The following is a 25183-nucleotide window of genomic DNA, read 5'->3' as shown; positions in this document are numbered from 1 at the left end:
AAATTCTGCAGTGTGGCCTTGGAGCAGGGGAGGGAAGGCAATGCCAGAGAAAGAGAGTGAAGGAGAGAGAGAGAGAGAGAGAGAGAGAGAGAGAGAGAGAGAAGAGAGAGAGAGAGAGAGAGAGAGAGAGAGAGAGAGAGAGAGAGAGAGAGTGAGAGTGAGAGTGAGAGAGAGAGAGTGAAGGAGAGAGAGAGAGAGTGAAGGAGAGAGAGAGAGAGAAGGACAGAGAGAGAGAGTGAAGGAGACGCAGTCAGAGAGAGAGAGAGTGAAGGAGAGAGGCAGTCAGAGAGCGGCAGAGACAGAGAAAAAGACAGAGAGAGAGAGGAGGGAGAAAGAGAGAGGGGACTGAATCCTTTGCTGTTACTTTGCTGCTGTTTCCTCTGCTCAAGGTCAGAGCGTGATCCGCTAGGCTCGGTGGCTGCAGCTGGTGCCCACGGGGATGTGGATTGTAATCAATTCTAACATTTCAAGGGGAAAATGATGAGAACGAGTTGCTCAAAGGAAGATAGATGAGAGAGGGCCGCCACAAACACACAGATCAATAATATGCATAGCCCAAATGACAAAATACAATAAATAACCATTTTAATCAATGAGCTTTTATGGGCTTGCAGAGGGATATGGCTGTAAATTCTCCATAAGCAATTCAAGGATTATTTAGAGTGGAAAGAAAATGAGAGAACTCTGAGAAATGTGCAGCAGGTGGACACAAACATAAAGGCATAGACACATTTGGCCTTCATGTTGATATGAAGTGTCTGTTCAGGAATGAAATATAACTGATCTTGAGAAGGATTCACTATGAATCCAGATAATTAAACCACGATAATAACATCACGTTTACATGCACATTTGAGTCAGTTAGCGGACGTTCCAATCCAGAGCCACTTACAGTCTCTCCTTTAAGTTACAGTAGTTGTTTATGATGTTAGGACACTCTTGTAAAATCACTGTTCAGGATATCAATCCACATTGAGCCTCGAGTTTGTACATCTACTGTACTATAGGCAATGGCTTGGTTAATTGCACTTTGAAGAAAGGATTGTTTCAACCTTGTGCTCAGATGTTCATTGTGATATTATAGAGTATCCCTGTAATCTAAAGTCACACACAGACAAGGCCACAAATGTGTCATGTAATATGCTCCTGCTGTGTTTTATCACCATGGCCATAGAACCAATTCATATAAGACAACGCCCTTCATTACAAATCACATTGACACAAAAACCTTATTACCTCATGTCGTCTCGCCATGACAACCGTGAGAAACATAGTGTATCAGCTTTATAGAAGTGTACACTCCATGTGGACAGATCGCCTCTTGGATCCACTCCAATCTGCCAGTCCTGACTAACACTACATGGGGTGGCTCTATGGTTTCCGCTGCTCTCTCATAGCCCTGTCTCGCTGTGCTTAATGCATCGAGACTCTCTAATACGACTGGATCCCCTATGAGAGAGCGCTAAAGCATAGGTGTCACTCCACAAAACCGAGTAGTCTTTCCAACAGGGGGGTTAATGCTGCGAGTCAACCTCTACAAAGTTGGGTAGGTTAAGGAGTCAGGGCTCAGGGGCTGGATTTGGAGGGTACCAGGGAGGGCGGGGGTGAAAGGCTAGAGGGGGTTGAGGGGGGTTTGTGCAGGCTTCTGATTCAGTCGATGTGATGGCAACATAACGGCGAGGTGAGAAGCTGTCACTTCATCTGAGATGGTAATCTGAGAGATTTTTCCCTGTGACAAATGGGGCGAAGGAACCTGCCATCTTTAAATTACAGAGAGCAATGGGCAACTTCACCTGACAGCAACAAATGAGGCGTGTGCCTGGGCCCCTGCACAAATCACACAGATCTAAACCCACCTGATGCCCTAATCCCCCTGATATAACCCCACTGGGAATATCAGACAGACTCCTCACACCCCATCTGAGAGAGTGTGTGTGTGTGTGTGTGTGTGTGTGTGTGTGTGTGTGTGTGTGTGTGTGTGTGTGTGTGTGTGTGTGTGTGTGTGTGTGTGTGTGTGTGTGTGTGTGTGTGCGTGCGTGCGTGCGTGCGTGCGTGCGTGCGTGCGTGCGTGCGCACACACACAATTATGTGCTCAGTGAACTCTGCCTGACATTGTAGTGGTGATGAGAGCGGTGGCATTGAAATATGACAGTTCGCACTTCGATTGAAGTCTGCCCGTAGCCTGGGCGCTGGGAGACACAGAGAGATCACTCTCGCACAGAAAAGGAGACGCTTACGGACAGAGCTCTGTTGAAATGTGATTAGAGTGATTGTCAGAAGTGCGCAGCTCTCCAAAGGTTCACCTCACAGGGAGGATCATAGGTGACTGCCTGAGTGCAGCTGAAGGATCATGGAGTGTGGGGGTTACCACCAAGTTACAACCTAGCTGGAGTTGGTCAGATGGCAACTTGCGCTTCACTGCCTTAAGAAACACCCACAACAACTAGCTCAATGCTCAGTGTGAAAGAAAGAGAAAGGCTGTCGTCTTTCAACTTCAAATAAAAAAAAACACAGAAAAGGTGACAGACCCATTTGGATGCTGGCAGAGTATATAAAGAGATACAGTACCATGTTCTTTGGAATGAATCATCTCTACAGTGTATTTATAAATACATGAGCTGAAGTAGATCATGAGGAGAAATAACCAAAGGGTGTAACGTTGTGACAGGTCTGTATGTGAGTGGTGTTGTAGGTGTTTAGGGAGGATGGAGATGACAGAGAGCAGGCTGGTGATAATGGAGGAAACAAAGGGGGCTGTTATGCACAGGGCCATGACAAGGCATACATCCTCCCATGAACAAAGGAAATAATATTGCTAAAAAACCTCCACCTCCCAGACCCATCACTACCCCTGAAAATGTACAAAATGGCTGCATTGATCCGCTAGGTGTTTATAATTCACCCTGCCCTGCCTGCCTCTCAGTAGGGTAGTAAGCGTGCAGTGGAAATGATGGGGCGATTCCTGCCGTCATGATTCAGGTTAGATTGAGAGAAACGTGTTGATTAAACCCAATCATCCCTCCCGCCGAGTGTGACACAAAAGTATTAGGAGCATCGGAGAGGTAGGAGGAATACATTTTGTCATAGTTTTATTATAAAACTTTGAGAAAAAGTATTAAATATTACACGGATCATGCTCTATAGTACAAGCAGCTCCCCTCTCAACCAATAGTGTTCAGTATCTCAGATCCAATGAAACAGTAATAAATTACACACGTTTCCTGTCTTTACAGGTGAAAAGACAATAGAGTATACAACAACTGTACAGGACATAGACAATAACACGAACAACACATGTGGAAATACGAACGATGCAAGGCTGATGAGAAAACACACATCAAATCAAACATTCCCCGCTCCCATGTCCTCCTACAGGCCAATGTGACATTTGAAAGTCTATTTGAGAGCATTAGTTCAGCACAATAAACTAGAGATAATTTACACAGACAATTCCCAGGGACCGGAAACTATTTGAGTGGTTTTATAATACAGAGAGAGGGTACCATCCCTGGTGGAAACTAGTTCATTAACCAATATAACAAACAAAAACATTAAATGACCATACGAGTATAGCAAGAAAGGGAGAAGGAACATTCAACACTTCATCTTGACCCTTTGTGAGCGTAGGTTGCAGGGATGCTGTACAGGCCTGGTGAAGGCAGGGGAGGAAGCTGTGGTATTGGAAGGAATGGTAGCCTCCCATGAGAATGGCCGTGTTAGCCGTGAGCAGGCCAGACCAGAGGCAGAGAGAGCCACCGCTCAGGAATGTCCTTCACAATCATATCAGTCTTTCTCTCTCTGTCCCTCTACACTCTCCATTCCAAGCCACTGATGGAGAGCAGGCTGAGGAGGAGGGAAAACAACTCCATGGTCATAGAGCCTCTGACCAGACCAGACATCTCTCTCTGTATGGGACCATACCTCTCTGGGGAGCAGGGGAAGACGTAGGATCTTTATGATTTACAGCCAACAACATCCTATACTCTAGCCACGCTCTTCCTGTTTCTCTCCCTGCTGGCTGGAAGTAGGTTGCCTTTGCTGTCTGTACAATTGGCTATCCCATTGCCTTCCACATGGCCAATAGTGCAAAAATGGGATTTACCATCGTGTAGCTGCGATCTACAGTACTTCGTAGCACTGACTGATGCTAAAAATGAAGGTGGGGGGGGATCACGAGAGAGGGAGCGGGGGAGTGGAGGGATGCTGACATTTTTTCAAACAAACCAAACAGAGCTGGTCTGGATGGTGAGAGCAGGGGCAGAGTAAACAGAGGGAAGTATGCAGCAGCCCTCTTTAGAGGCCTTTGTTGGTCTGCTCTGCCCCCCAAAGTCTGTCTGCTCCCACCACGCCAGGCTCTGTGACTAATTAGCATTCTGAAAAAGTATGTCGAGAGCACGTGACAACCTCAACCCTGGCTACCCCTTCCTCCCTCTCAACTATGCCGCCAACTCTCGCCTACCACTTCTCTCCACATCTCCCACCAGGCCAGGCAGAGGAAATAAAGCATCTTCTCTGACCCGGCCCCATCCACAGCTCCCTTTACTAGCCTGCAGACATTGATTTTCATGAATGAGTGGTGGAAGTCTGGGGGATCCTCTGTGGCTCTACCCAGCGCAAGTTAATGATTAGGCATCATATCTATCCGGTGTGAGAGGACCTAGGTTCAGTGCTGCTGGCCCAATAGACAGAGGATGTTTCCTTATCATGATGACGGGAATGATGGGAAAGAACATCGGGTATCCCGGCGGCTGTCAGAATTGCACCAATATTTTCACAAGAAAGGGAAGGGGGATACCTAGACAGTTTGTGCAACTGAATGCATGCAACTGAAATGTGTCTTCCACATTTAACCCTCTGAATCAGTGGTGTAAGAGGCTGCCTTAATCAACGTCCAAGTCATCGGCGCCCGAGGAACAGTGGGTTAACTGCCTTGCTCAGGACACTTGGAGCATACATTAAAATATGGGTAAACCAACGTTATTTTCTCATACACAAATATGCATGTATTCACAACATGAAGATGTATGGAATGTACACATGTACTGTATGTACTGTATCTTGTTACACAATGAAGCACCAATCATGAACCATGAGAGATAGAGGGACCGGGCCTGATAAGTGCATTTGGGAGTTGTGATCGTCTTTTTAAAGTTTTACATGTATCATTTCTGTGATAGGTAGCCTGCTACATGTAAAGAGCTTGAAACATGGAGCACATGCAGCACACAGAGCACATGCAGCACACAAAGCACATGGTACACCTGACAAATGCTAAAATAACATGTGTGCCATAATAACTTAAAATGTCGTCTGAAACCAGATGCCTTTACATATCCAAAACATGAGCGAGCTAAAATGCAGATATTCTCAGAGCTCTCTTGATGGCTTTGAGTTAGATGTTGACAATATCCGGACATACAACACATATATTTACACAGAGAATGTCCTGCAATGATTTGTTGCACTGCATTTCCAGTTATGAGATGCTGCGTTCGCATGAATGTCTTTGCCCACATTGCCATCTTTAGCACAACGTATCCAGAAAGATGGAGATTATTCTCTTTTATTTTGCTAATCACTGTTAGTCAAGTACTCCAGGAACAGAGACTGCACCTCAGTTCTCTTGTGCATTATGGCCCAAAGTGTATTTTCAACCACAACAACCTTTAGAGTTGTAGCGCATATTAAGCATGGGAAAAGGAGTCCTCCGAACTTATAGCTTTTTGCCATTGCAGGACTTGCAGCACTGATGTCCGTAGAACTTGTGATTGCACACACTGTGCTGAGGAACCAGGTGACACCAGCTGAAGAAGTCGACACAAGACTGTTCGTCTGATGGAGAGAAGATCGGGGGGATCGTGTCAATAAACGCGCATCGACAAAAGTGCCAGACAAAACTTTACGATAGTTTCTATGAGTTGAAGTAGTTCACCTTTGAGGGCTGGCCCAGGAGCAGGAACAGGAGGAGCAGGGGGAGCAGGACGAGGAGCAGGACAGAAGTGTGTGTTGCAGGCCCGGGAAGTTATGGGTCTCTGGGGGTTCAGGCATCCAGCTGCAGGACGTCCCTGTCTCAGACACTGGATAGAACGGGACTGTACCCCTCCCCCACAGGATACAGAACACTGAGAGAGAGAGAGAGAGAGAGAGAGAGAGAGAGAGAGAGAGAGAGAGAGAGAGAGAGAGAGAGAGAGAGAGAGAGAGAGAGAGAGAGAGAGAGAGAGAGGTGTTGAAGATCGTACTTAGAATAGATTACGAATGCATACACCATGTCCATTACCTCCAAGCTATGTCTAGGGAGAGGAGAGAGAGCCTATGTGCATACAGACATCACAGGCCCCCTGATCAAGGGGAAGTCAGATGTCAGACTGCAAGAGGTTGCCTTGGTAGATACTACATACATATACATGAATACCACCCCCTTTGGGCCTGACAACAGAGAGATAGAGAGCGAGAGTCGAGGGCGAGAGAGGATGTTTCACTAAGTCCACATCCATTCAACATGAATCCCCATCATGTCTGGGAGAACAGGCAGGGTGGATGGAGAGTGGATATACATACCTGCTGCCATGGAGAAGAGTACCAGCCCAGGACCACTGCACTGGCTGTCCTTCCTGGGACGACAGGTCGAGGCTCTGGGCACAGCCCCATGCTGCAGGTCTGCTGGAGCTCCCCAGAGGGTTTGGGAAGGTTCCTGCACCTTCTCATAGGGAACTCTGTGTAGCCCCCCTGTGAATCCCTCTCCCTACAACGCAGCTCTCTGCTTCTGACACCTGGGCCACAGGATGTGGAGCACTGCGGAGAGAACAGCCAGAGGAGGCACCATTAGCAAAAAGAGAACGGAGAGAAAAAGACAATGCGAGAACCCTCAGAGAGAAATACAGCTGGTCCCCCAGTGGAGAGAACAAGACAAGGTCAGCCCACATCGCCATAGCAACAGTGCTCAACTTATAAAGTGAATGTCTGAAATGTTCGCCTTTGGTATTCAGGCTATTTGCTTTGTTTTGACGAGGGGACACAGCATCAGCACTCTGGATGTGTATGTTCGTCACAAATGCATTTCTGTCTAGACAATCTTCAATGCATGTATGGGTTTCTTTGTGCGCCGGTGTGTACAAGGTTATACCAAGTATGTGTGGGTGTGTTTGTACAGCATGTGCGTCTGTCTGTCTGCCTCCGTGAGTCCCTACCTCGCCCCAGGGTGTTGTGAACCACTGCAGCCGGTCATTCTTGGGGCAGCGGCGCACGACGCAGGTCTCCTGGGCCTTGGGTTTGTGGTGTGGCTTACACATACTGTCCGGCACCACCACGGCCTTTGCTCCGGGGTCAGTGCTCCTGCAGAACACGCCGCGCTTCCTCATCCCACGCCCACACGACTTGGAACACTGAGAGCAGAGAGGAGGAACAGAGGGTCTGGTAAACTCAGCCTGAACTCATACTGGGAGGCATATGCTCAGTGTTGCGTCTGAACCCTGTGAATGATGCCGTCAATAAGGGATGAAGTCAGTGCACTAAATCACTCTGGGCTCTCTCTGCAAAGAGACACACTCAACTTGAGATTGAGACAGTATGACTTACTGTAGCAGTGTAGGCCGGGTATGTTTGAAGTATTGAATAGGACGTGAAAAGACCTGGAATTAAAGTCATTTTATTTGTATCCTATACTGTGCACTGCTTAATAAAAGCATATACATCAGATAATGCGGTAAAGAGAAACGCCCCTCCAGGTATCTGCGGTATCACTGAGAGACAGGCTTTTATAGAAACAACAGGCGGAGATCCCAGTCACTACTGACTAAGATGGAGAACACTGTCACTGATCATGACTAGGTATTCATAGCCTCTATAAATCTGGCCATGTCAGTTTTGCCCAGCCAACTAAATTGAGGGACTCACAATAATGGCGTGTGATTAATGATGATAATATGATTGAAATAGTTCTCTGCAGTCTGTGTCCTGTTCTCAGCCAGTGAGTATGCAATTAACCATGTGTCCAGCAGAGGGCAGAGGAGTGTTTTCCCCATACATTAGGCCACCACAGACAATTGCTAATTAATTGCAGTGCTAGCTGACACATCTCAAAGTCTTATAGAATCAAAAACAAACAAAACAAATTCAAAAACAACCTTTTTCAAACTATAATAGGCAGTATGTGGGCATGTCGCGAAGTGTGGCCTACCTGTGACCAGGCTCCAGAGCTCCACTCAGATGGGCAAGCGTGGGTGTGGCAGGGCTGCACCTGGGCTGGGGCGATGACCGGGCACAGGGAGTGAGCCACCACCTCCTCCCGCTGGTACGTCACCTTACGCAAGCACTGGATGTGACGTGTCTGTTGCCCGCCACCACAGGACCGACTGCAGGGCCCCCAGTCCCCTGTTGTCCAGCTGAGGAGAGAAATGGAGAGAGATGTGTCAGCCCATGTAGCAAACCAACAAAATGCTTCTCGAAGAAGAGTCACTGAATTATGAGAAACAGAATGGCGGTATAGCTCTTAGAATGACTCATAAACCTGCACATAATCTCACAGTCACAAACACACACTCAGAATAACTGCTGTACTCAGCACAGTCAGCAGGGAACCTGTTCAAACAGATGATTCGGCTGTATACATTCCCCTCCTAACCTCTAAGCGTGTCAACCACATGACACAGATCCCTAATCCTGGCAAGGAACCACAGATTTCCTCAATCTGTATCATTTATTTTGGGTCTAAATACACCCGTCACTCTCTCCCCTGTGCCCACAGGAAGTACAGAGACACACGCACACACACACACATATACTGCACATGTGCTCGACAAGCATCAGTACCCACCTCTGCACGCAGCACACACACGAGAATCTAAACATAAACAGTACATCACTGGGGACGATCTCCCAGCCATTCAGGACCTCTAAACCAGGCGATGTCAGAGGAATGACCTAAAAAATGGTCAAAGACTCCAGCCGCCCAAGTCTGGAACCAACAGGACCCTGAACAGCTTCGACCCCCAAGCCATACGACTGCTAAATAGCTAGCCAAATAGCTACCCGGATTATCTGCATTGATCATTTTTGCACAAACTTTTTTTTACTCATCCCATACGCTGCTGCTACTGTTAATTATCTGTCATTTCATTCCTCAATTACCTCGTACCCCTACACATCGACTCGGTACTGGTACCCCGTGTACACTACCGGTCAAAAAGTTTAGAACACCTACTCATTCAAGGGTGTTTCTTAATTGTTTACTATTTTCTACATTGTAGAGTAATAGTGTAGACATCAAAACTATGAAATAACACATATGGAATCATGTAGCAAATAGAAAATAGTTTTTAAAAAATAACCCTTGAATTGGTAGGTGTTCTAAAACTTTGGACCGGTGGTGTACAGTTGAAGTCGGAAGACTACATACACTTAGGTTGGAGGCATTAAAACTCGTTTTTAAACCAATACACACATTTCTTGTCAACAAACTATAGTTTTGGCAAGTCGGTTAGGACATTTACTTTGTGCATGACACAAGTCATTTTTCCAACAATTTTTTACAGACAGATTTGTTCAGTTATAATACACTGTATCACAATTCCAGTAGGACATAAGTTTGCATACAAAGTTTATTGTGCCTTTAAACAGCTTGGAAAATTCCAGAAAATTATGTAATGGCTTTAGAAGCTTCTGATAGGCTAATTGACATCATTTGAATCAATTGGAGGTGAAACTGTGGATGTATTTCAAGGCCTACCTTCAAACTCAGTGCCTCTTTGCTTGACATCATGGGAAAATCAAAAGAAATCAGCCAAGACCTCAGAAAATAAATTGTAGTCTGGTTCATCCTTGGGAGCAATTTTCAAATGCCTGAAGGTACCACGTTCATCTGTACAAACAATAGTTTGCAAGTATAAACACCATGGGACCATGCAGCCGTCATACCCCTCAGGAAGGAGACGCGTTCTGTCTCCTAGAGATGAACGTACTTTGGTACGAAAAATACAAATCAATCCCAGAACACCAGCAAAGGACCCTGTGAAGACACTGGAGGAAACAGGTACAAAAGTATCTATATCCACAGTAAAACGAGTCCTATATCAACATAACTTGAAAGGCCACTCAGCAAGGAAGAAGCCACTGCTCCAAAACCTCCATAAAAAAGCCAGACTACGGTTTGCAACTGCACATGGGGACAAAGCTCATACTTTCTTCGAGAAATGTCCTCTGGTCTGATGAAACAAAAATAGAACTGTTTGGACATAATGACCATCATTATGTTTAGAGGAAAAAGGTGAAGATCACCATCCCAACTGTGAAGCACGGGGGTGGCAGCATCAAATTGTGGGTGTGCTAAGCTGCAGGAGGGACTGTTGCACTTCACAAAATAGATGGCATCATGAGGATGGAAAATTATGTGGGTACATTGAAGCAACATCTCAAGACATCAGTCAGGAAGTTAAAGCTTGGTCGCAAATGGGTCTTGCAAATGGATAATGACCCCAAGAATACTTCCAAAGTTGTGGCAAAATGGCTTAAGGACAACAGTCAAGGTATTGGAGTGGCCATCACAAAGCCCTGACCTCAATCCTCTAGAATATTTGTGGGAAGAACTGAAAAAGCATGTGTGAGGAAGGAGGCCTACAAACCTGACTCAGTTACACCAGCTCTGTCAGGAGGAATGGACCAAAATCCACCCAACTTATTGTGGGAAGCTTGTGGAAGGCTGCCCGAAACATTTGACCCAATTTAAACAATGTAAAGGCAATGCTACCAAATACTAATTGAGTGTATGTAGATTTCTGAGCTACTGGGAATGTGATGAAATAAATAAAAGCTGAAATAAATAATTCTCTACTATTATTGTGACATTTCATGTTCTTAAAATAAAGTAGTGATCCTAACCGACCTAAGACAGGGAATTGTTACTAGGATTAGGAATTGTGAAAAACAGAGTTTAAATGTATTTGGCTAACTTCCGACTTCAACTGTATATAGCCAAGTTGTTACTAATTGTGTAACTATTATTACTGTTATTATTATGTTTCACTTTTCTATTACTTCTCTATTTTATCTCTCTGCTCCCGAGTGGCACAATGGTCTAAGGCACTGCATCTCAGTGCTAGAGGCATCACTACAGACCCTTGTTCAATCCCGGGCTGTATCACAACCGGCCGTGATCGGGCGTCCCATAGGGCGGCGCAAAATTGGCCCAGCATTGTCCCGGTCAGGGGAGGGTTTGGCCTGGGTAGGCCGTCATTGTAAATAAGAATGTGTTTTAACTGACTTGCCTATATGAATAAAGGTAACATAAAACAAATGTAAAAATTGCTGGGAAGGGATGTAAGTAAGCATTTCACTGTAAGTCTACACCTTTTTTCCCCCCAAGTATGTGATTATTCAAATGTGGTATGATTTGTGTACAACATACTAGAACAGTGCAAGGTTTCCACCATACAGTATAAGGCTAACCTTATACAGCCGATTCTCACCTTCAGTTAACCCCAAAGCTCCCCTCAGAGCTCCCCTTAGCCCAACTCTCCTCTCCCCTGGCCTGGTCTGGTCTGGCTGTAGGGAGGGACAGGATCCTACACTCAGCGTCTCCACTACTTGTGGCCTTCTGGTATCTGTGGATCATTCTCAGCCTCTGATGAAAGCAGCCAGTCTCTAAAATAGACTGTGTCTTGGCATTTTGGGCGTAGGGAGATTAGCGCAAATGACTGCTCCGACTACCACATGACCAGGGGCATGGAGGACGGACAGCTGACTCAGTCGAGTTCTGAGGCTCCGCTGCCGACCAGCCACTCCTACTGCCCTTCTGTCAGACCTTTCATTTCCCTTCAAACCCATCTCTGATAAATGAGGGAGAAGGCTAAACTGCAATTTTGAGGGGAGAAACACGACCCGTCTAGCAAAGCACCGGTTCAGATTTCTCTTCTCTCTTTTTTCACTGCCATATAAATAACAATATGTCACTGGAATGAGCTTGAATTACTGTGCTTCACTGCAAACCAATGTTGGCTTAGCTGTAATTTGTATTTCTGGAATCTTTCAATAACTCCCATATTTCCAGCCATACAATTTAACTTGAAAAATGTTGGGAACATTGAGAAATACTGGAATGGCTTTACATTCATGCAGTGGTTACATTTTACTGTCATGGTGCGGGCTGCATTTCACTGGCAAACGTTGACTTTCCATCTGATGCACAACCTGTTACTATACTAACAATCTATTCAAGTGCAAAGTAGCAGTTGCACGGCAACCAACAGCACTTCAGGTTAGTGACTTCAAGCACCACACTAAAACAGCAGCCTCTCTGAGCACCTCCTCCTACTCCCTGCTCTGGGCCTGCCTGCTGATGTCTCCCCGTTTCTCCCGGAGTTTGGTGCACGTGCCACAACGACCCAGGATGAGCCAGATAAGTAACTCTACAGCTGCAGCCAGCCTACAGGAATCTTCTTCAGAGCACTAAATAAACTATAAAACTAAATAAATAATCATGTCAAATAAATAAAAAGGAAGTATAAAAGTAACATTGGGAGACGGACAGAAGAAAGAGAGAGAGAGAGAGAGAGAGAGAGAGAGAGAGAGTAGAAACGAATGCACCAGGGGAACTGCAAAACTCTTTAAGGCATTAACATTTATCTCTCCGGTGACATCCTGGGCTGGCAGATAAAGTTGGCTCCTAGCAGGCCTCGTGGTGTTTGATCTCGCCATGCCCCACACTGCACAGTGACTGCTGGAAAGCAAGTGGCCCTTGCAGGCAAGCCTGCATTGTCTGGTTGAGGCTGGGGCTCTAGACCGGTGCTAAGGCTGGAGTTGGCGCTACAGGGCTGGGACTCAGTGCTGGATTCCTGGCTGGCTAGACTGATCTGGCCCTATGGGGATCCAGACTCTCTCTCTATAATAAAACATGGACAGACCTGTCAGCACTGCAGATAGTCGATGGAAAGAGGCCTCTTTTACGCTCCTCCTTCTCTGTTTTTTGATAGCATGCCCGTACAGTTTGGAAGCATTTGTAAAAAGGTATCCCATAAATCCTGACACTTAATCAGCGGGAAACAGGGTCCACTGATTCAAGAGTCTGGTACTGATGAACAGGACTCTGCTCGTGGATTTATGTTGATGATATCATTCACCTGGACGGCACACTTCCTCTCCAACTCACATGGGGGGAGGTCATTAGTGGTCTGGTCCATTTAAACCTTTCCCCTAGATAACAGATATAGTTTGACCCAGATTACAGGGAGGAAACCCCCTCTCAAATGGTGGGAGCCTCACAGAGAAAGAGTGGCAGCATGTTTAAGTCGTAACTGATAGCGCGCTGGCTGGTTATTAACCATCTCAGAGACAGGCGGGCAGCACAGTCTCGGGTCTTAGCCTTCTTCTATACAGTGACGGAGCCGCCTGTGGAAATGTGACGTCGTAAAAATGTGACCGCAGCACATACCACAGAAGAAGAGAAGGTGATCTCTGTGGTATGTGCCCCTGTCACATTTTTACGACGATAGTCCCCTGAACACAGAAGAAAGTGAGTGGTTTAAGTGGTCTAGCACCAGGCCTACAAACATGTCTCGAGAGATAATGATGTAGAATAGAATGATGTACCAACGCACTCCCCAAGATGCAACAGTACTGCGCTGACACAACAACACACACACCAAAGGCACTCACTGACTCCCACCAGGCTTAGAGTCGTTTCAATTACCCACTGTTATTGAACGATTTGTCAAGATTTTGACAGGGAAAGCTGCACTGGTTATTATTGTTTCTTTAAGGAAACAGTTGTATGGTCCTGATTTCCCCCTCGCCCACCACCATCACTCATATACGCTGTACTGTAACGTGAGTGTAGGGGTGGGACATCAGACAACACAGGCAGACAACAACAAGGAGAGGATGACAGGCGGGTGGCGAGAGAGAGAGAGACGTTTGTCATCTCTTTGTCAGCGTGTCAGGCTCAAAGAGTCTCTCTACTGACTGGTTCATGGCTGTTCCTTTGAAGATGGAGCATCGTAAATCGAGTCAGTCCTATAGGAGCTGAATGGATTGTCACTGGAGCAGAGCCGAAGTGAAATTCATTCAATATCCCAACTTTTATTTGCAAAGTTGAGAATTGCATCCAGTATCTGAAGACAATGGTTGGTGTCTGAAATAAATTCCCCGAATTGTCCGAAAAGTGTTTGGAAATTACTTTCCCTGGTCTGTCGTGGCTGTAGAAAATTGTTGACGATCCCAATTTAGCAGACAGTTGTTAATAATGGGCTAATAATTGAATCTGTGATCTCTGTCTGACTTTTTCTAGCATCTTCATTCTTTGTCTCCGGTGGTGAAGACCACTCATTGAGGAGAAACGAGAGGCTGCGGAGGTCTTCTTCAGAGTTGTCGCTGTGCTGAACCTTAACAGTGCGAGCAGTACTCAGACGGTCAGGCAGGGTGAAACTGAACATGAGTGGAGCTGGGGCAGCTCTCTCCTGTGGCCTGGTCCAGAAGCTGTGGCTTTGAGCTGGGGCCAGTGCTGGGAAAACCAGGCCGGCCTGCCCCTGTCTGGAGGGTATGTTAATCCCGTTTGGTTTGGGAGCCGGAGCCTTGGGTAAGGAACGTACGGGGCTCTCCAGCAGGACGCGACAGGGAGAGAAGGCTGAGTGGTCCCTGCCCGCAGCAAAGAGACCACACCAGCAACCCAGACCAAGCCACAGCAGCTCGCCAATGGAACTAAAGCACAGACAGTAGGCTGAGGTTGTGGTATGTGTCTGTCAGAATGAGAGAGAGAGACAGAGAGACAGACTGAGAAAGAGAGGGTTAATTACTAGGCTGGGCAGGGCTGCGTGTTGCACAGGTGAGAGCTGAGCACTGGTCGGGTCTGAGGGTTGCACTGTGTCGAGTTGACTTGGGTCCGCTGATCTTGCAAACAGATGGCTTTTGTCGAGATCTGACCTGAAAGAGAGAAAAAGAGAGAGAGAGCGAAAAGGAGAGTGAGGCAGACAGACAGACATCATCATTGCTATCAGTTTGCCTTGTCTTTTACAACCACTGAAAAGGTCACACACAAAGCCCACACTCTTCTCCCGTCTGAGCAACACGGGGGGCTTGACAACTAAAGTAAAGTATGAACGAAATAGTGACTGGGTGCAGATAGCGATCTCTGCTCTAAGCTTGTCTAGAGCTCTATGTCTGCTTTCACCCTCCCTACTGGGATAGAGTGAATAGAGCAAGGGAGCCACTGATCCAGGCTCACATATAAAAACACACACATTCGCTGACATACATTGATGAGTGAATAGGATAGAGTACTCAGGGAGGTCTGTAAAGGACCAAGGGAGACCGTGCAACCTTTTCACTGTTGCTTACAAAGATGCTTTTGATGAGCCAGAATGCACTTCCTGCTAGCCCAATGCACCACACACACACACACACACACACACACACACACACACACACACACACACACACACACACACACACACACACACACACACACACACACACACACACACACACACACACTCTCATGGAATTCTCTCATCCTGGGCTCACCTCCAGCACACAGGGCCGAGCAGTCAGAGCGAACCACTCCCCATGTGTAGTTGGGTTTCCTCTCACTGCGGGGCAAGGTGTACTCCCACACCACACCCGAGTTCTTACCCTGCAGCAGGATCTGAGGGAGAGAGGGAGAATATGACAGTGAGGTATTGGATCTGTATTAGCACCTCCACAAGTGTGGTTAGCAGTCATTTCCCTCCCTGCCAAAATAGACAAGGCTAAGCATACCCTGAAGTGGTTCCAAGCAATGAACCATAGAGAATGACAATGAAAAACTAAGACAAGTGAAGTGGCAGGAAACTGGTGACTTGGTGACAATGGTGTTGTGGAACTGTGTGTGTGTGTGTGTGTGTGTGTGTGTGTGTGTGTGTGTGTGTGTGTGTGTGTGTGTGTGTGTGTGTGTGTGTGTGTGTGTGTGTGTGTGTGTGTGTGTGTGTGTGTGTGTGTGTGTGTGTGTGTTCGTGCGCATGTATGTGCGCGTGCAAGTCTTTGTGTGTGTCTGTGTGTAGCCCTTGTAAGGGTCCAATAGACAAAGCTCTGTGACTGAACTGAAAAGTGACCGCTTGGCAGACATAGATGTTGGATTATGGAGCACAGGCTGGGGTTGCTTCTAATGGAGTGGAAAGCTCTCTCTCAAAATGAAGGGCTGCTTTGTTCCCCATAGACTTGGTCAAAACATTTTGGGGTCAATATTCAAACCGCCAAACTGATGGATTTGTTGACAATGCCCAGCAGCAGTGACACTGATTCAGGCATGCAAGTAAATAGCTAATTATTTACCTATTACAAGTAATTGTCTCTCATATCAAACTCTAACATTTGTCTCAAATGTTGTTGTGTATGTAAACCAGTAAGACACACACACACACACACACACACACACACACACACACACACACACACACACACACACACACACACACTCACACACACACACACACACACGCACAAGCGCACACACTTTAATTACTACAGGGGGTTCAGACTTTTACAAGCTAAATATGCTAACAGCATCAGCTCTCACCGTAGATTATACCTATTGTAGTCCAACTAGAGCAAAGGCAGGGGGTTTACACATGGAGAAGACATCTGTACTGGGATCAGATGTCTGAAGGAAAGGTCCTCCTGTTCAATGTACTGGGATCAGATAAAATAAGTGTACATCTGTCCCGTGGGCACGGTCAGCGATATGAACTTTATGTGCAATCCGGATAGATGTTGAAACATGCGCTCTCCAAAGCTCAGTGAAGCAGGACATACGAACATGAGACTGCTCTGTACGGGCTCTCGAGGCACTCTCCAGTGAGTCCACAACAGGTAACAGAAACCGAGAACCTCGGCAGTCGGTACGGTGAGAAGCGGATTGGATTTAAAGCGCTATCAGAGGAGTCGTTGCAGAGAGGGTTTAGTGGAAAGAGAAAGTGAGGTGGAAAATGTTGACTTAGCTATGAACTTAATAAAGCTTTAAGCTAACCCCCGGAGCTTCCAGGCTAAATATATTGCCCTGGACCCGTGCCATTGGACCCTTTCACACTAGCCTTTCCAGGACCGGTCCAAATTTACTGCTGGCACTGCACAGCAAACACAAGTTCCAGAACGCAGCCCCAGGGGCTCCCCTGTCCATTTGGAGCCCTGACATCAGACACAACACGAGACAGCTCTCCCTAACCCTGCCTGCCTGGGATAGTCCACAGCCCTAAATGCCCTCCCCCCACCTCCACCGCCATCCAAGCCTCAACCGAATTCACTGTGCATGACTTCTCTCTGATATGCCGCAGTGGTTTCAAACAGACAAAAACCCAACAATCTAACAACATCTCATTTTGCCATTCTCACATGACTAGGGTAGATTAATGCCTATGAAAATAATAATAAATTTTAGTACCAGGGTATATTATTCATTTCACTGTAGCGCTCATTAGGCTTAGGGGGAAATGATGATGAATTACAGAGTGGCAGACATGGCTACAACTCCCCAGCATCACCTACATGCCTGCCTGCTGCCCACAATCCTGTCCACAATCCTCTGCTCTCGACTGACGTGACCCCACCAAACACTTTGCTACTTTGTCAATACAGAGGATAATCCCTATTCCAATTCAAATAACATCCCTAGAGCTCACCATATGTTGTGTCTCGTTTCTCCCTGCCTTTTTCTTGCCATTCTCCTGTCTGGATTAGGCTATATACATGAACACGGTCAGAGTCTACCCTCGCCACTCTTCAACATTTGTTTTCAGGAATTGTTTCTAGCCGAGTCAGGGTCTCAGAGCCATCAGCATTGTTCTAGTTTTCCACGACAGCATAACAGATCTGCCAGGCTCAGTGGAACCCAGTTTCTTTCCCTTTCTGCTACCTTTATAATTTGGAACGCATTTAAGTCTCTCTCTCTCTCTCTCTCTCTCTCTCTCTCTCTCTCTGTGCCCTGACCCAAGCTCTTCAGATCTATACAGTTCAATTGCAGAATTATTTTAATCTTTTAAACTGGGTCCCTCTCTTCTTTTTTGTAATTACGGAACATACTTAAGAGAGATTAATGTCCTCTCATCTGCAGATCAGCAACCTGCTACTGCTAACCCTGCTACTGCTAACCGCACTAGTGGACACATGACTCTCAGGCTACATGGGAGAAACCACGTCAGTGCAGCGAGCAGCATGCTGTTACCACACTGAGAATGGAGCACTAAGCACTTTAAAGTCCATCAAATCAGGCCATTTGAACTTTGTGTGGTGATGTAAAGCTAACAAAAACATGTAGAAAAACATTTAGAAACGACATGGTCAAATCCACTCTTTCTGCAAAATGACAAAAATTACTGAAAGGCATTCCAGGGATTTTACTATGGCATTTCTCAGATATTTATAGGCGCCATTTAAATTTCAGCTCTCAGTTCACAGGCAGCCCGAGGCCGAGGGCTTTGTCCAAACTAGCTTTTACATTACTTTCACCTTGCCTTTGGTGGATAGATAACAGACCAAACTTTCCAAACTCACCTGGTTTTCCCCCTCTGTTTTTAAGAGTTCAAAGGGCATGTGAAAAAAGCTTGCCACCGTTTACATAGCTATCTGGGGAATATATCCTCTACCTCTCAACACCCTAACTCTTAAATATACAAACTAAAGCATGAGCAACCTTGAGAGTCACTTATTCTCCAAGGACAATCAATAACACTTATTTTCATTCGACTGTCAGGAGCTTCATTTCTATTCTTTTCGACCATCAGTTGCAGCAGTGAGTGACGACAAGTAAAGGCTTGCTTTTACCTCAGAGCTTAGGCCTCTGCTCTGACAGGTAATACAAAAGAATGTCCTACGGGTGTGTAAACTGTGCATGCAGTGTCCAACCAGCTGCTATGTCTACATCCTTACGTGTTTAAAAGGAAAACACTAAATCATAGGAACACATACTTGAGCCTGTGACACATAAGGTGAGGTGTCCACTTTGACCTTAATGGTGAATATGGAAGCACGACGGCCCGTTTAGCCTAATTGACCACTTTTTCTCCCTTCTCTGGCTTCCTCTCTCTCTCTCTCTCTCTCTCTCTCTCTCTCTCTCTCTCTCTCTCTCTCTCTCTCTCTCTCTCTCTCTCTCTCTCTCTCTCTCTCTCTCTCTCTCTCTCTCTCTCTCTCTCTCTCTCTCTCTCTCTCTCTGCCACTGCTTTGAGATGCTTGACACCTCTCCATGCCACTCTATTGAAGTTAAAGCCGCTGGCCTGGTTTCAGATTTTTTTTCTTTTGCATGAAGTGCACGAACCTCGAAGTTCAAAGCACATGGCGATCTGTTTGAACCCCAGACCTCTTGATTATAGAGACGAAAGCCCCGACGACATCAGAATCAGGACACAATTCATCCTGAACCACTCGTTGAGTTTTCTCTTTTTTCCCGCCCACCCTGCACTACAGCCCGGCCTTGTTTTCATCTGGGTGAGCGTCCGAGCCCTGTGCCAAGGCCCTGTCACCACTAATTCGGTAACGGATGTCAGGGTAGACGGGGACGGAGGGGCAGCTTACTTCAAAGACCAGGGTCTCATTAGTGGGTCCAGCCGTGTACAGGCTCTCTGGGTGGTTGAAAGAGCGCTGATAGTCAAACACCGTCCCACCGAACTGGAACTTTCCAGGCCAGTCCACTGTCCAGTCCCCTGTCAGATAGTACTTCCTCTTCAGGGTGCGCACAGCCAGGTAGCTGGTGGAGATCTCCATCTCCTGAACAAGGATGCTCCGCGCTCCAGGTGGGATGGTCACCATTGCGTAGTAATCTGAACAGGGAGAGAAAGAGCTCATTTACCTTCGGAGAGTCAGGAAATTGATTTGTTAGAGATTCCTATTTCGTACAACATGGCAACACTCCTTACACTGTCCTGGGTATATTCAAGTATTTCACTGGGATGAATTATCATCAAGACCAAACCCAAAAGTAGATTACCAGTGCAGAAAACACCTTTCAACTAACAACTTTCCCTGGTTTTAATCTTACCTTTGTACATTGTATTACACAGTGTTTTATATAACATGATCATATGGTGCTGTGTTTTCAGTAAAGAGGTGAGACAGTAAGCTTAATTCACTGAGACAGCATAAACCATTATAACTCTCTGCAGTATACGGCTGCCCTGGTGTAACGACGCATGCAAGCGGCCACATAAATAACTTTCCACTATATTAGAAGCAACCCCAGCCTGTGCTCCATGACCCAACATCTAGGTCTGCCAAGCGGTCACTTTTCGGTTCAGTCACAGAGCTTTGTCTATTGGACCCTTAAAGGGCCACACACAGACACACATACATACACACAGACGGTGATCTGGAAAGGTTGCTCTTAGCCAGTTGTGAGAGTATAGTATGAGGTCTGGAGGAAGGGACCGTCTCCCACACAGTGGCATCTGCTAGAGAATTCATCCTGTGATGTTCAGATAACTCTGCCCCAATGACACTGTGCCAGAAATATCCGACAACAGAGCTCCCACTCTCTCCCACTGCATCAAATTGACCCGCCAGTCTTCCCGCTTGACGTACCGTTAGCTCTGTGCTGGAGGACGTACTGGCCTTTGAAGAACTTGCAGGTGGAGTTGTCCCCTCTACAAACTCCACAGGCATCCAGAGTTGCCTTAGAGCCCAGCACCTGGTCACAACCCACCGGCTACAAGATGGAAGAAACAGAAGGAACTTGGACAACACAGAAGGCATCCTGGGTCCTACATCACATTCAGTAGACTTAGATGTAGTTAATGAGTTGCTGTACATCATGCTCCTCAAATCTGCACTTTACCTCACAGACTCCTTCGATGCACAAGTCCCCTCTGTGGTCTGAGCAGGATGTCCCGTCCTTGACTTTGCTGGCCATGGCAAAGAAGAAGTCAAAGTCCTCGGCGATGCAGTACAACTTGCAGATATCCTCAGCTGCAGAGGACATAGAGAAGATTTAACAGGTGTTATAAACAAGATCATGGAGGTTCCTCTGCACCTGTGCATTAACCAATTCCTCCTTCCCAGGTGTGAGTCTCCAGGACTACATAAAGAGCACAAACCTCCGTATGGCCTCTCTCTGTCACTGGTACACTCCATGTTACAATGTGGGGCTTGGGAAAGGCCTATGGTAATGAAGGAACCGTACTCGCCAATTGATGAGGGCAAGCTAGGAGCCAATCGATGGAGTAATGGTGAATAGTGTATTCAGGGTTCTATTGTGTTAACGATGCATGTCCATTGCAGTGCAATGTACGGACCCTCTGGGGACTGAAGGAGTAGCAGACCTCTGGCACAATTCCCATACGTCAGACCTGAAAGGCTGTTACAAATGGGCCCATAAAACAGGAATGCAGGGAGGGCAGCTTCTCCACAGATCTCACACAGAGTTCCAGACATGGGTTCCGGGTTCTCTGTACAACACACAGTCATAGTCTAATTACAGGGGTGTTACCAGCAGCATGGAAACAGCCTAGTGACACAGGGGCATCATTATCTGACCAGCTTCAGTTTTGGGACTATTCAGATTCCTTCTGTTTTGTCTTAATGTCAATCTCTTCCATTACAGAGGATGTGAACCACTGAATGCATTCCAGAAGCATTTCTATTTGACATTTAATGTTAGTAATTCACTTCCGTAGGCCAAGTCCCTTGATTTCATAAAGTCTATTGGATTTGGTGCTTAGAGCCCAGTTAGACCTCCTGATACCTCGGCTTGTCCTCTGAAATGGTGCCACGGTCAGACACTACAGGCTGCCCCGGGGGCTGGGCCTTAGGGAGTGTCCCTCCACAGGGGGAGAGAGAGGGAGGAGGGCGAGCGGTGTGGAACCACTCTACAATCACCGAGGCGACCATTCAACTCAGTCCCCAAGAGGCTTTTCGGGATCTGCTGCTTGCATCTTCATGAATCAGCGTCTCACTAAGGTAAATGGGGTGACAGCCAAACTCTCTCTCTCTCTCTCCCTCCCTTCTCTCTCACTCATACAGTATGTATGCTGTAGACACAGGTAAAACCTGCCTTAAGGGCTTCCTTTATAATATATTCCTTCTCCCTGAGAGAGCAGGTGCCTACATGTTTCTCATGTAGATTAGACTGACCGGTTATCCACAGCCCTCCCAGGCATGAGTAGACTGATACATATGTAGAGTAGACTGACACATTGATATGGTGCACACGAGGCACATTTTTGGCTTCAACATTCAAATTAGTACACCAGGTTTGTCACAAAAGATTCAAAAAGTCATCCTAATTTGAGAGTTGAAACAGGACATAACGCTCTGATCAATCTGCAATGCTAATTAAATGCACTTTTTTTTAACAAGCCTGTACTGTATTAACAAACAGTGAATCTATAAAAATCTGGCTGAATGAGGTGCATTCTAGATGGACTCTATTTGCTCATTCAACATTTACTCTGTTCCTAATTACAGGGGGAATTGAACAAATAGTTGCCATACCTTCCACCTTGGTGTAGGGCTTCCATTTGTAGTACCATCCCCTGAAGGGTTTGCTGTTGTACTCAGCACACTGCTGAGCACGGAAGTCCACTCCGCTGGGCTGGCACGGCTTTGTGTTACACAGCTGGTTGAGACGACTGGAGCCCTGGCAAAACTTCCCGTTGTGTTGTGGCCTAAAACAACAGACAATTAACACATGTATACCCAACACAGATGTGGCATAGTTTAGGGCAGGCATTCTCTTCTCCTCGTGTTCAACACAAATTACCTCAACTAACCTGTTGAGGTCATTTGTGCATGCAGGTAATGGTAAGGTGACTATGGATAGATAATAAACAGTGAGTAGCAGCAGTGTACAAAACCAATGGGGGGGGGGGTCAATGTAAATAGTCCAGTGGCATGAGAAGGGGACTCAAGCCAACATTTCCAGGGCCCTGTTTTGACAGTTTCAAAGCAGAATTAAATAAATCACATTTAAGACAAAGTATACAATGACAGCCTCAAAACAACACTACTACTCAGGTTAATGGGTTTTCATCCAGGTTCCCAACCACTCCTGTGAAGACAGCAGCCTCAAGTACCTCCAGTCTGCCACATTAATAGAAAAGGCCTTCTGTTCTTAGGAACAACCTACCAGTGGAGGCTGTTGAGGGGAGGACGGCTCATTAATAATGGCTGGAACGAAGTGAATGTCATCAGACACATGGAAACCACGTGTTCGATGTATTTGATACCATTCGACTCATTCCCCTCCAGCCATTTACCACGAGCCCGTCCTCCCCAACTACGCTGCCACCAACCTCCTGTGGAACCTACTCACACCGTTTCCCTGTTGTGAGCCTGATAGGCTGTTTTAAAGTGGAGCGGTGCACTTCTTGGGCAGGCCTTCCACTGCCTAACCTCAGAGCAAATGAATCTCCGTTAGGCTCTTCCTGCTGGAGCAGAGCCAGCATTCACTTACAGCTAAGTGAATGTGTGGATGTCGGTGTTTGTGTGTGTGTGTGTGTGTGTGTGCTTGCGTGTTCCCACATGGGGATCAGTGTGTTGTTAAATGAGAAGGAAAGTCTTCCATGATTCATTCAAGTGACTGAGTAATAAGTCTTCATTTCAAAAGCCCTGGGTAGATGTGTGTGCATTAGTAGACAGTCTGGGTTGAAAATGTCAACCGAAATAGAAACAAATAAACACAACACTTGTCATAGTCACCTAGACAAGCTCTGGGAAATATTATTGGATTTCATTGCCCAGATCAAATATGTAAGCTAACACAACAACAACATCAGCTCAGACATTAAACAGCAAAGCAAAAACACAATTTTAAAAAACACTATTTGTGGTAAAGCATAAAACCTCAAACCACTAATTCCTATCCAACCACACACAGCAAAAATATGATATGTGTATTATGTTCAGCAACAAAGCGGCACACATTCCATCATTTATTTTACTGTCAACACTCGATACACCGATAAATGCGCGGGCTGATAACAGTGGATTGTCACACATAAAACCTGGGTGGCAAACCTCTTTCTGGTCCCAGAGCTGCTAGGAAGGCCCAGAATGACAGGCTCTATTAAAGGTGTCTGTGTAAACCTCCTGTTTGCAGAACACCACTCATTTTGTGTGCAGAGATCTGGGCCTGAGCTCCCAGTCTGATCCTATTAGGGCTTAGGAACGGAGACATATAGGCCCATATGTTAGACTGCTTATGAGGTCTGCAGACAACCAGACGTTGTCGGGTTCTAACAGGGGTTCGGGTGCTACTTGTTTCATTCAGAGAGACGAGGTAAAGGATCATTAACTACATTCAGCCGCTGGCAAACAAAAATATTGAGCGGATGGTCAGGGGGCCGGAACATAATTACAAATCATTTCTAGACGGCAAATTGACTACAAGAAGCCCAAACAGATATAATATTTGACTAAAACATCATTTCAAACCTTGCTTACATTTTTATACGATCAAATACATCTCTCTATTATGTGTGTTAATACTTTGGAGCAGATTTCAAACATGTAAATCACTTGGAGCTGATTTGCTGCTGTTTTTATAGTCTTTCATGTCCAACAATTCAATTGTTTTATATATTTAAATTCCAGAAAAATTGGGGTGGCCAAATAAAATCACCCAAAACTTGTTGGATAGCTGACTACTCACTCACATGCATACGGGGGGTACCAGCCAAGTTGAACTTCTTGTTATACCCTTTTAATTTTTTTCTCTCTCTCTCTCTCTCTCTCTCTCTCTCTCTCTCTCTCTCTCTCTCTCTCTCTCTCTCTCTCTCTCTCTCTCTCTCAACAGATGCTGTACCTCCAGCATCCCAGAGGGACATTAAATCTCATGGCGACAGCTATGAGTCCAAATTTCAGTGGCCTAGAGGTCATCCTGTCTGGCTAGTCGTCACCTGCTCTCTCCCTTCCCCCTCTTCCCCCTGTCCCCTGTCCCTCACATGGCGACCACCACTACACGGGGTCATCTCTCTCAGGCTCCTGACCACCCCTAACCACCACTACACAGGGTCATCTCTCTCAGGCTCCTGACCACCCCTAACCACCACTACACATGGTCATCTCTCTCAGGCTCCTGACCACCCCTAACCACCCCTACACAGGGTCATCTCTCTCAGGCTCCTGACCACCCCTAACCACCACTACACAGGGTCATCTCTCTCAGGCTCCTGACCACCCCTAACCACCACTACACAGGGTCATCTCTCTCAGGCTCCTGACCACCCCTAACCACCACTAC

At 46.4% G+C, this 25183-nt stretch overlaps 1 protein-coding gene across 2 annotated transcripts in view; it reads right to left on the bottom strand.

Annotated features, from left to right (window-relative positions):
- Positions 1-583: 583 nt before the first annotated feature.
- LOC118394143 (A disintegrin and metalloproteinase with thrombospondin motifs 18-like) overlaps positions 584-25183 on the bottom strand; it is a 49193-nt gene continuing 24593 nt past the window's right edge. For both annotated transcript variants that reach the window (XM_052462087.1, XM_052462088.1), the window contains 11 exons: positions 22435-22607; positions 20780-20910; positions 20527-20650; positions 19525-19769; positions 15508-15628; positions 14781-14907; positions 8177-8381; positions 7188-7382; positions 6559-6792; positions 5933-6122; positions 584-5832 (listed from right to left, as the gene is read on the bottom strand). In XM_052462087.1, the coding sequence (XP_052318047.1) occupies positions 5714-5832; positions 5933-6122; positions 6559-6792; positions 7188-7382; positions 8177-8381; positions 14781-14907; positions 15508-15628; positions 19525-19769; positions 20527-20650; positions 20780-20910; positions 22435-22607 (1864 nt within the window). In that variant the 3' untranslated portion in view covers positions 584-5713. The remainder of the gene's footprint in view (positions 5833-5932; positions 6123-6558; positions 6793-7187; positions 7383-8176; positions 8382-14780; positions 14908-15507; positions 15629-19524; positions 19770-20526; positions 20651-20779; positions 20911-22434; positions 22608-25183) is intronic.

The sequence above is a fragment of the Oncorhynchus keta genome, chromosome 14 (assembly GCF_023373465.1).
Source record: "Oncorhynchus keta strain PuntledgeMale-10-30-2019 chromosome 14, Oket_V2, whole genome shotgun sequence".
NCBI lineage: Eukaryota > Metazoa > Chordata > Actinopteri > Salmoniformes > Salmonidae > Oncorhynchus > Oncorhynchus keta.
Note: the sequence above shows the minus strand (reverse complement) of the source record. Positions and strands in the feature narration are given on the sequence as shown.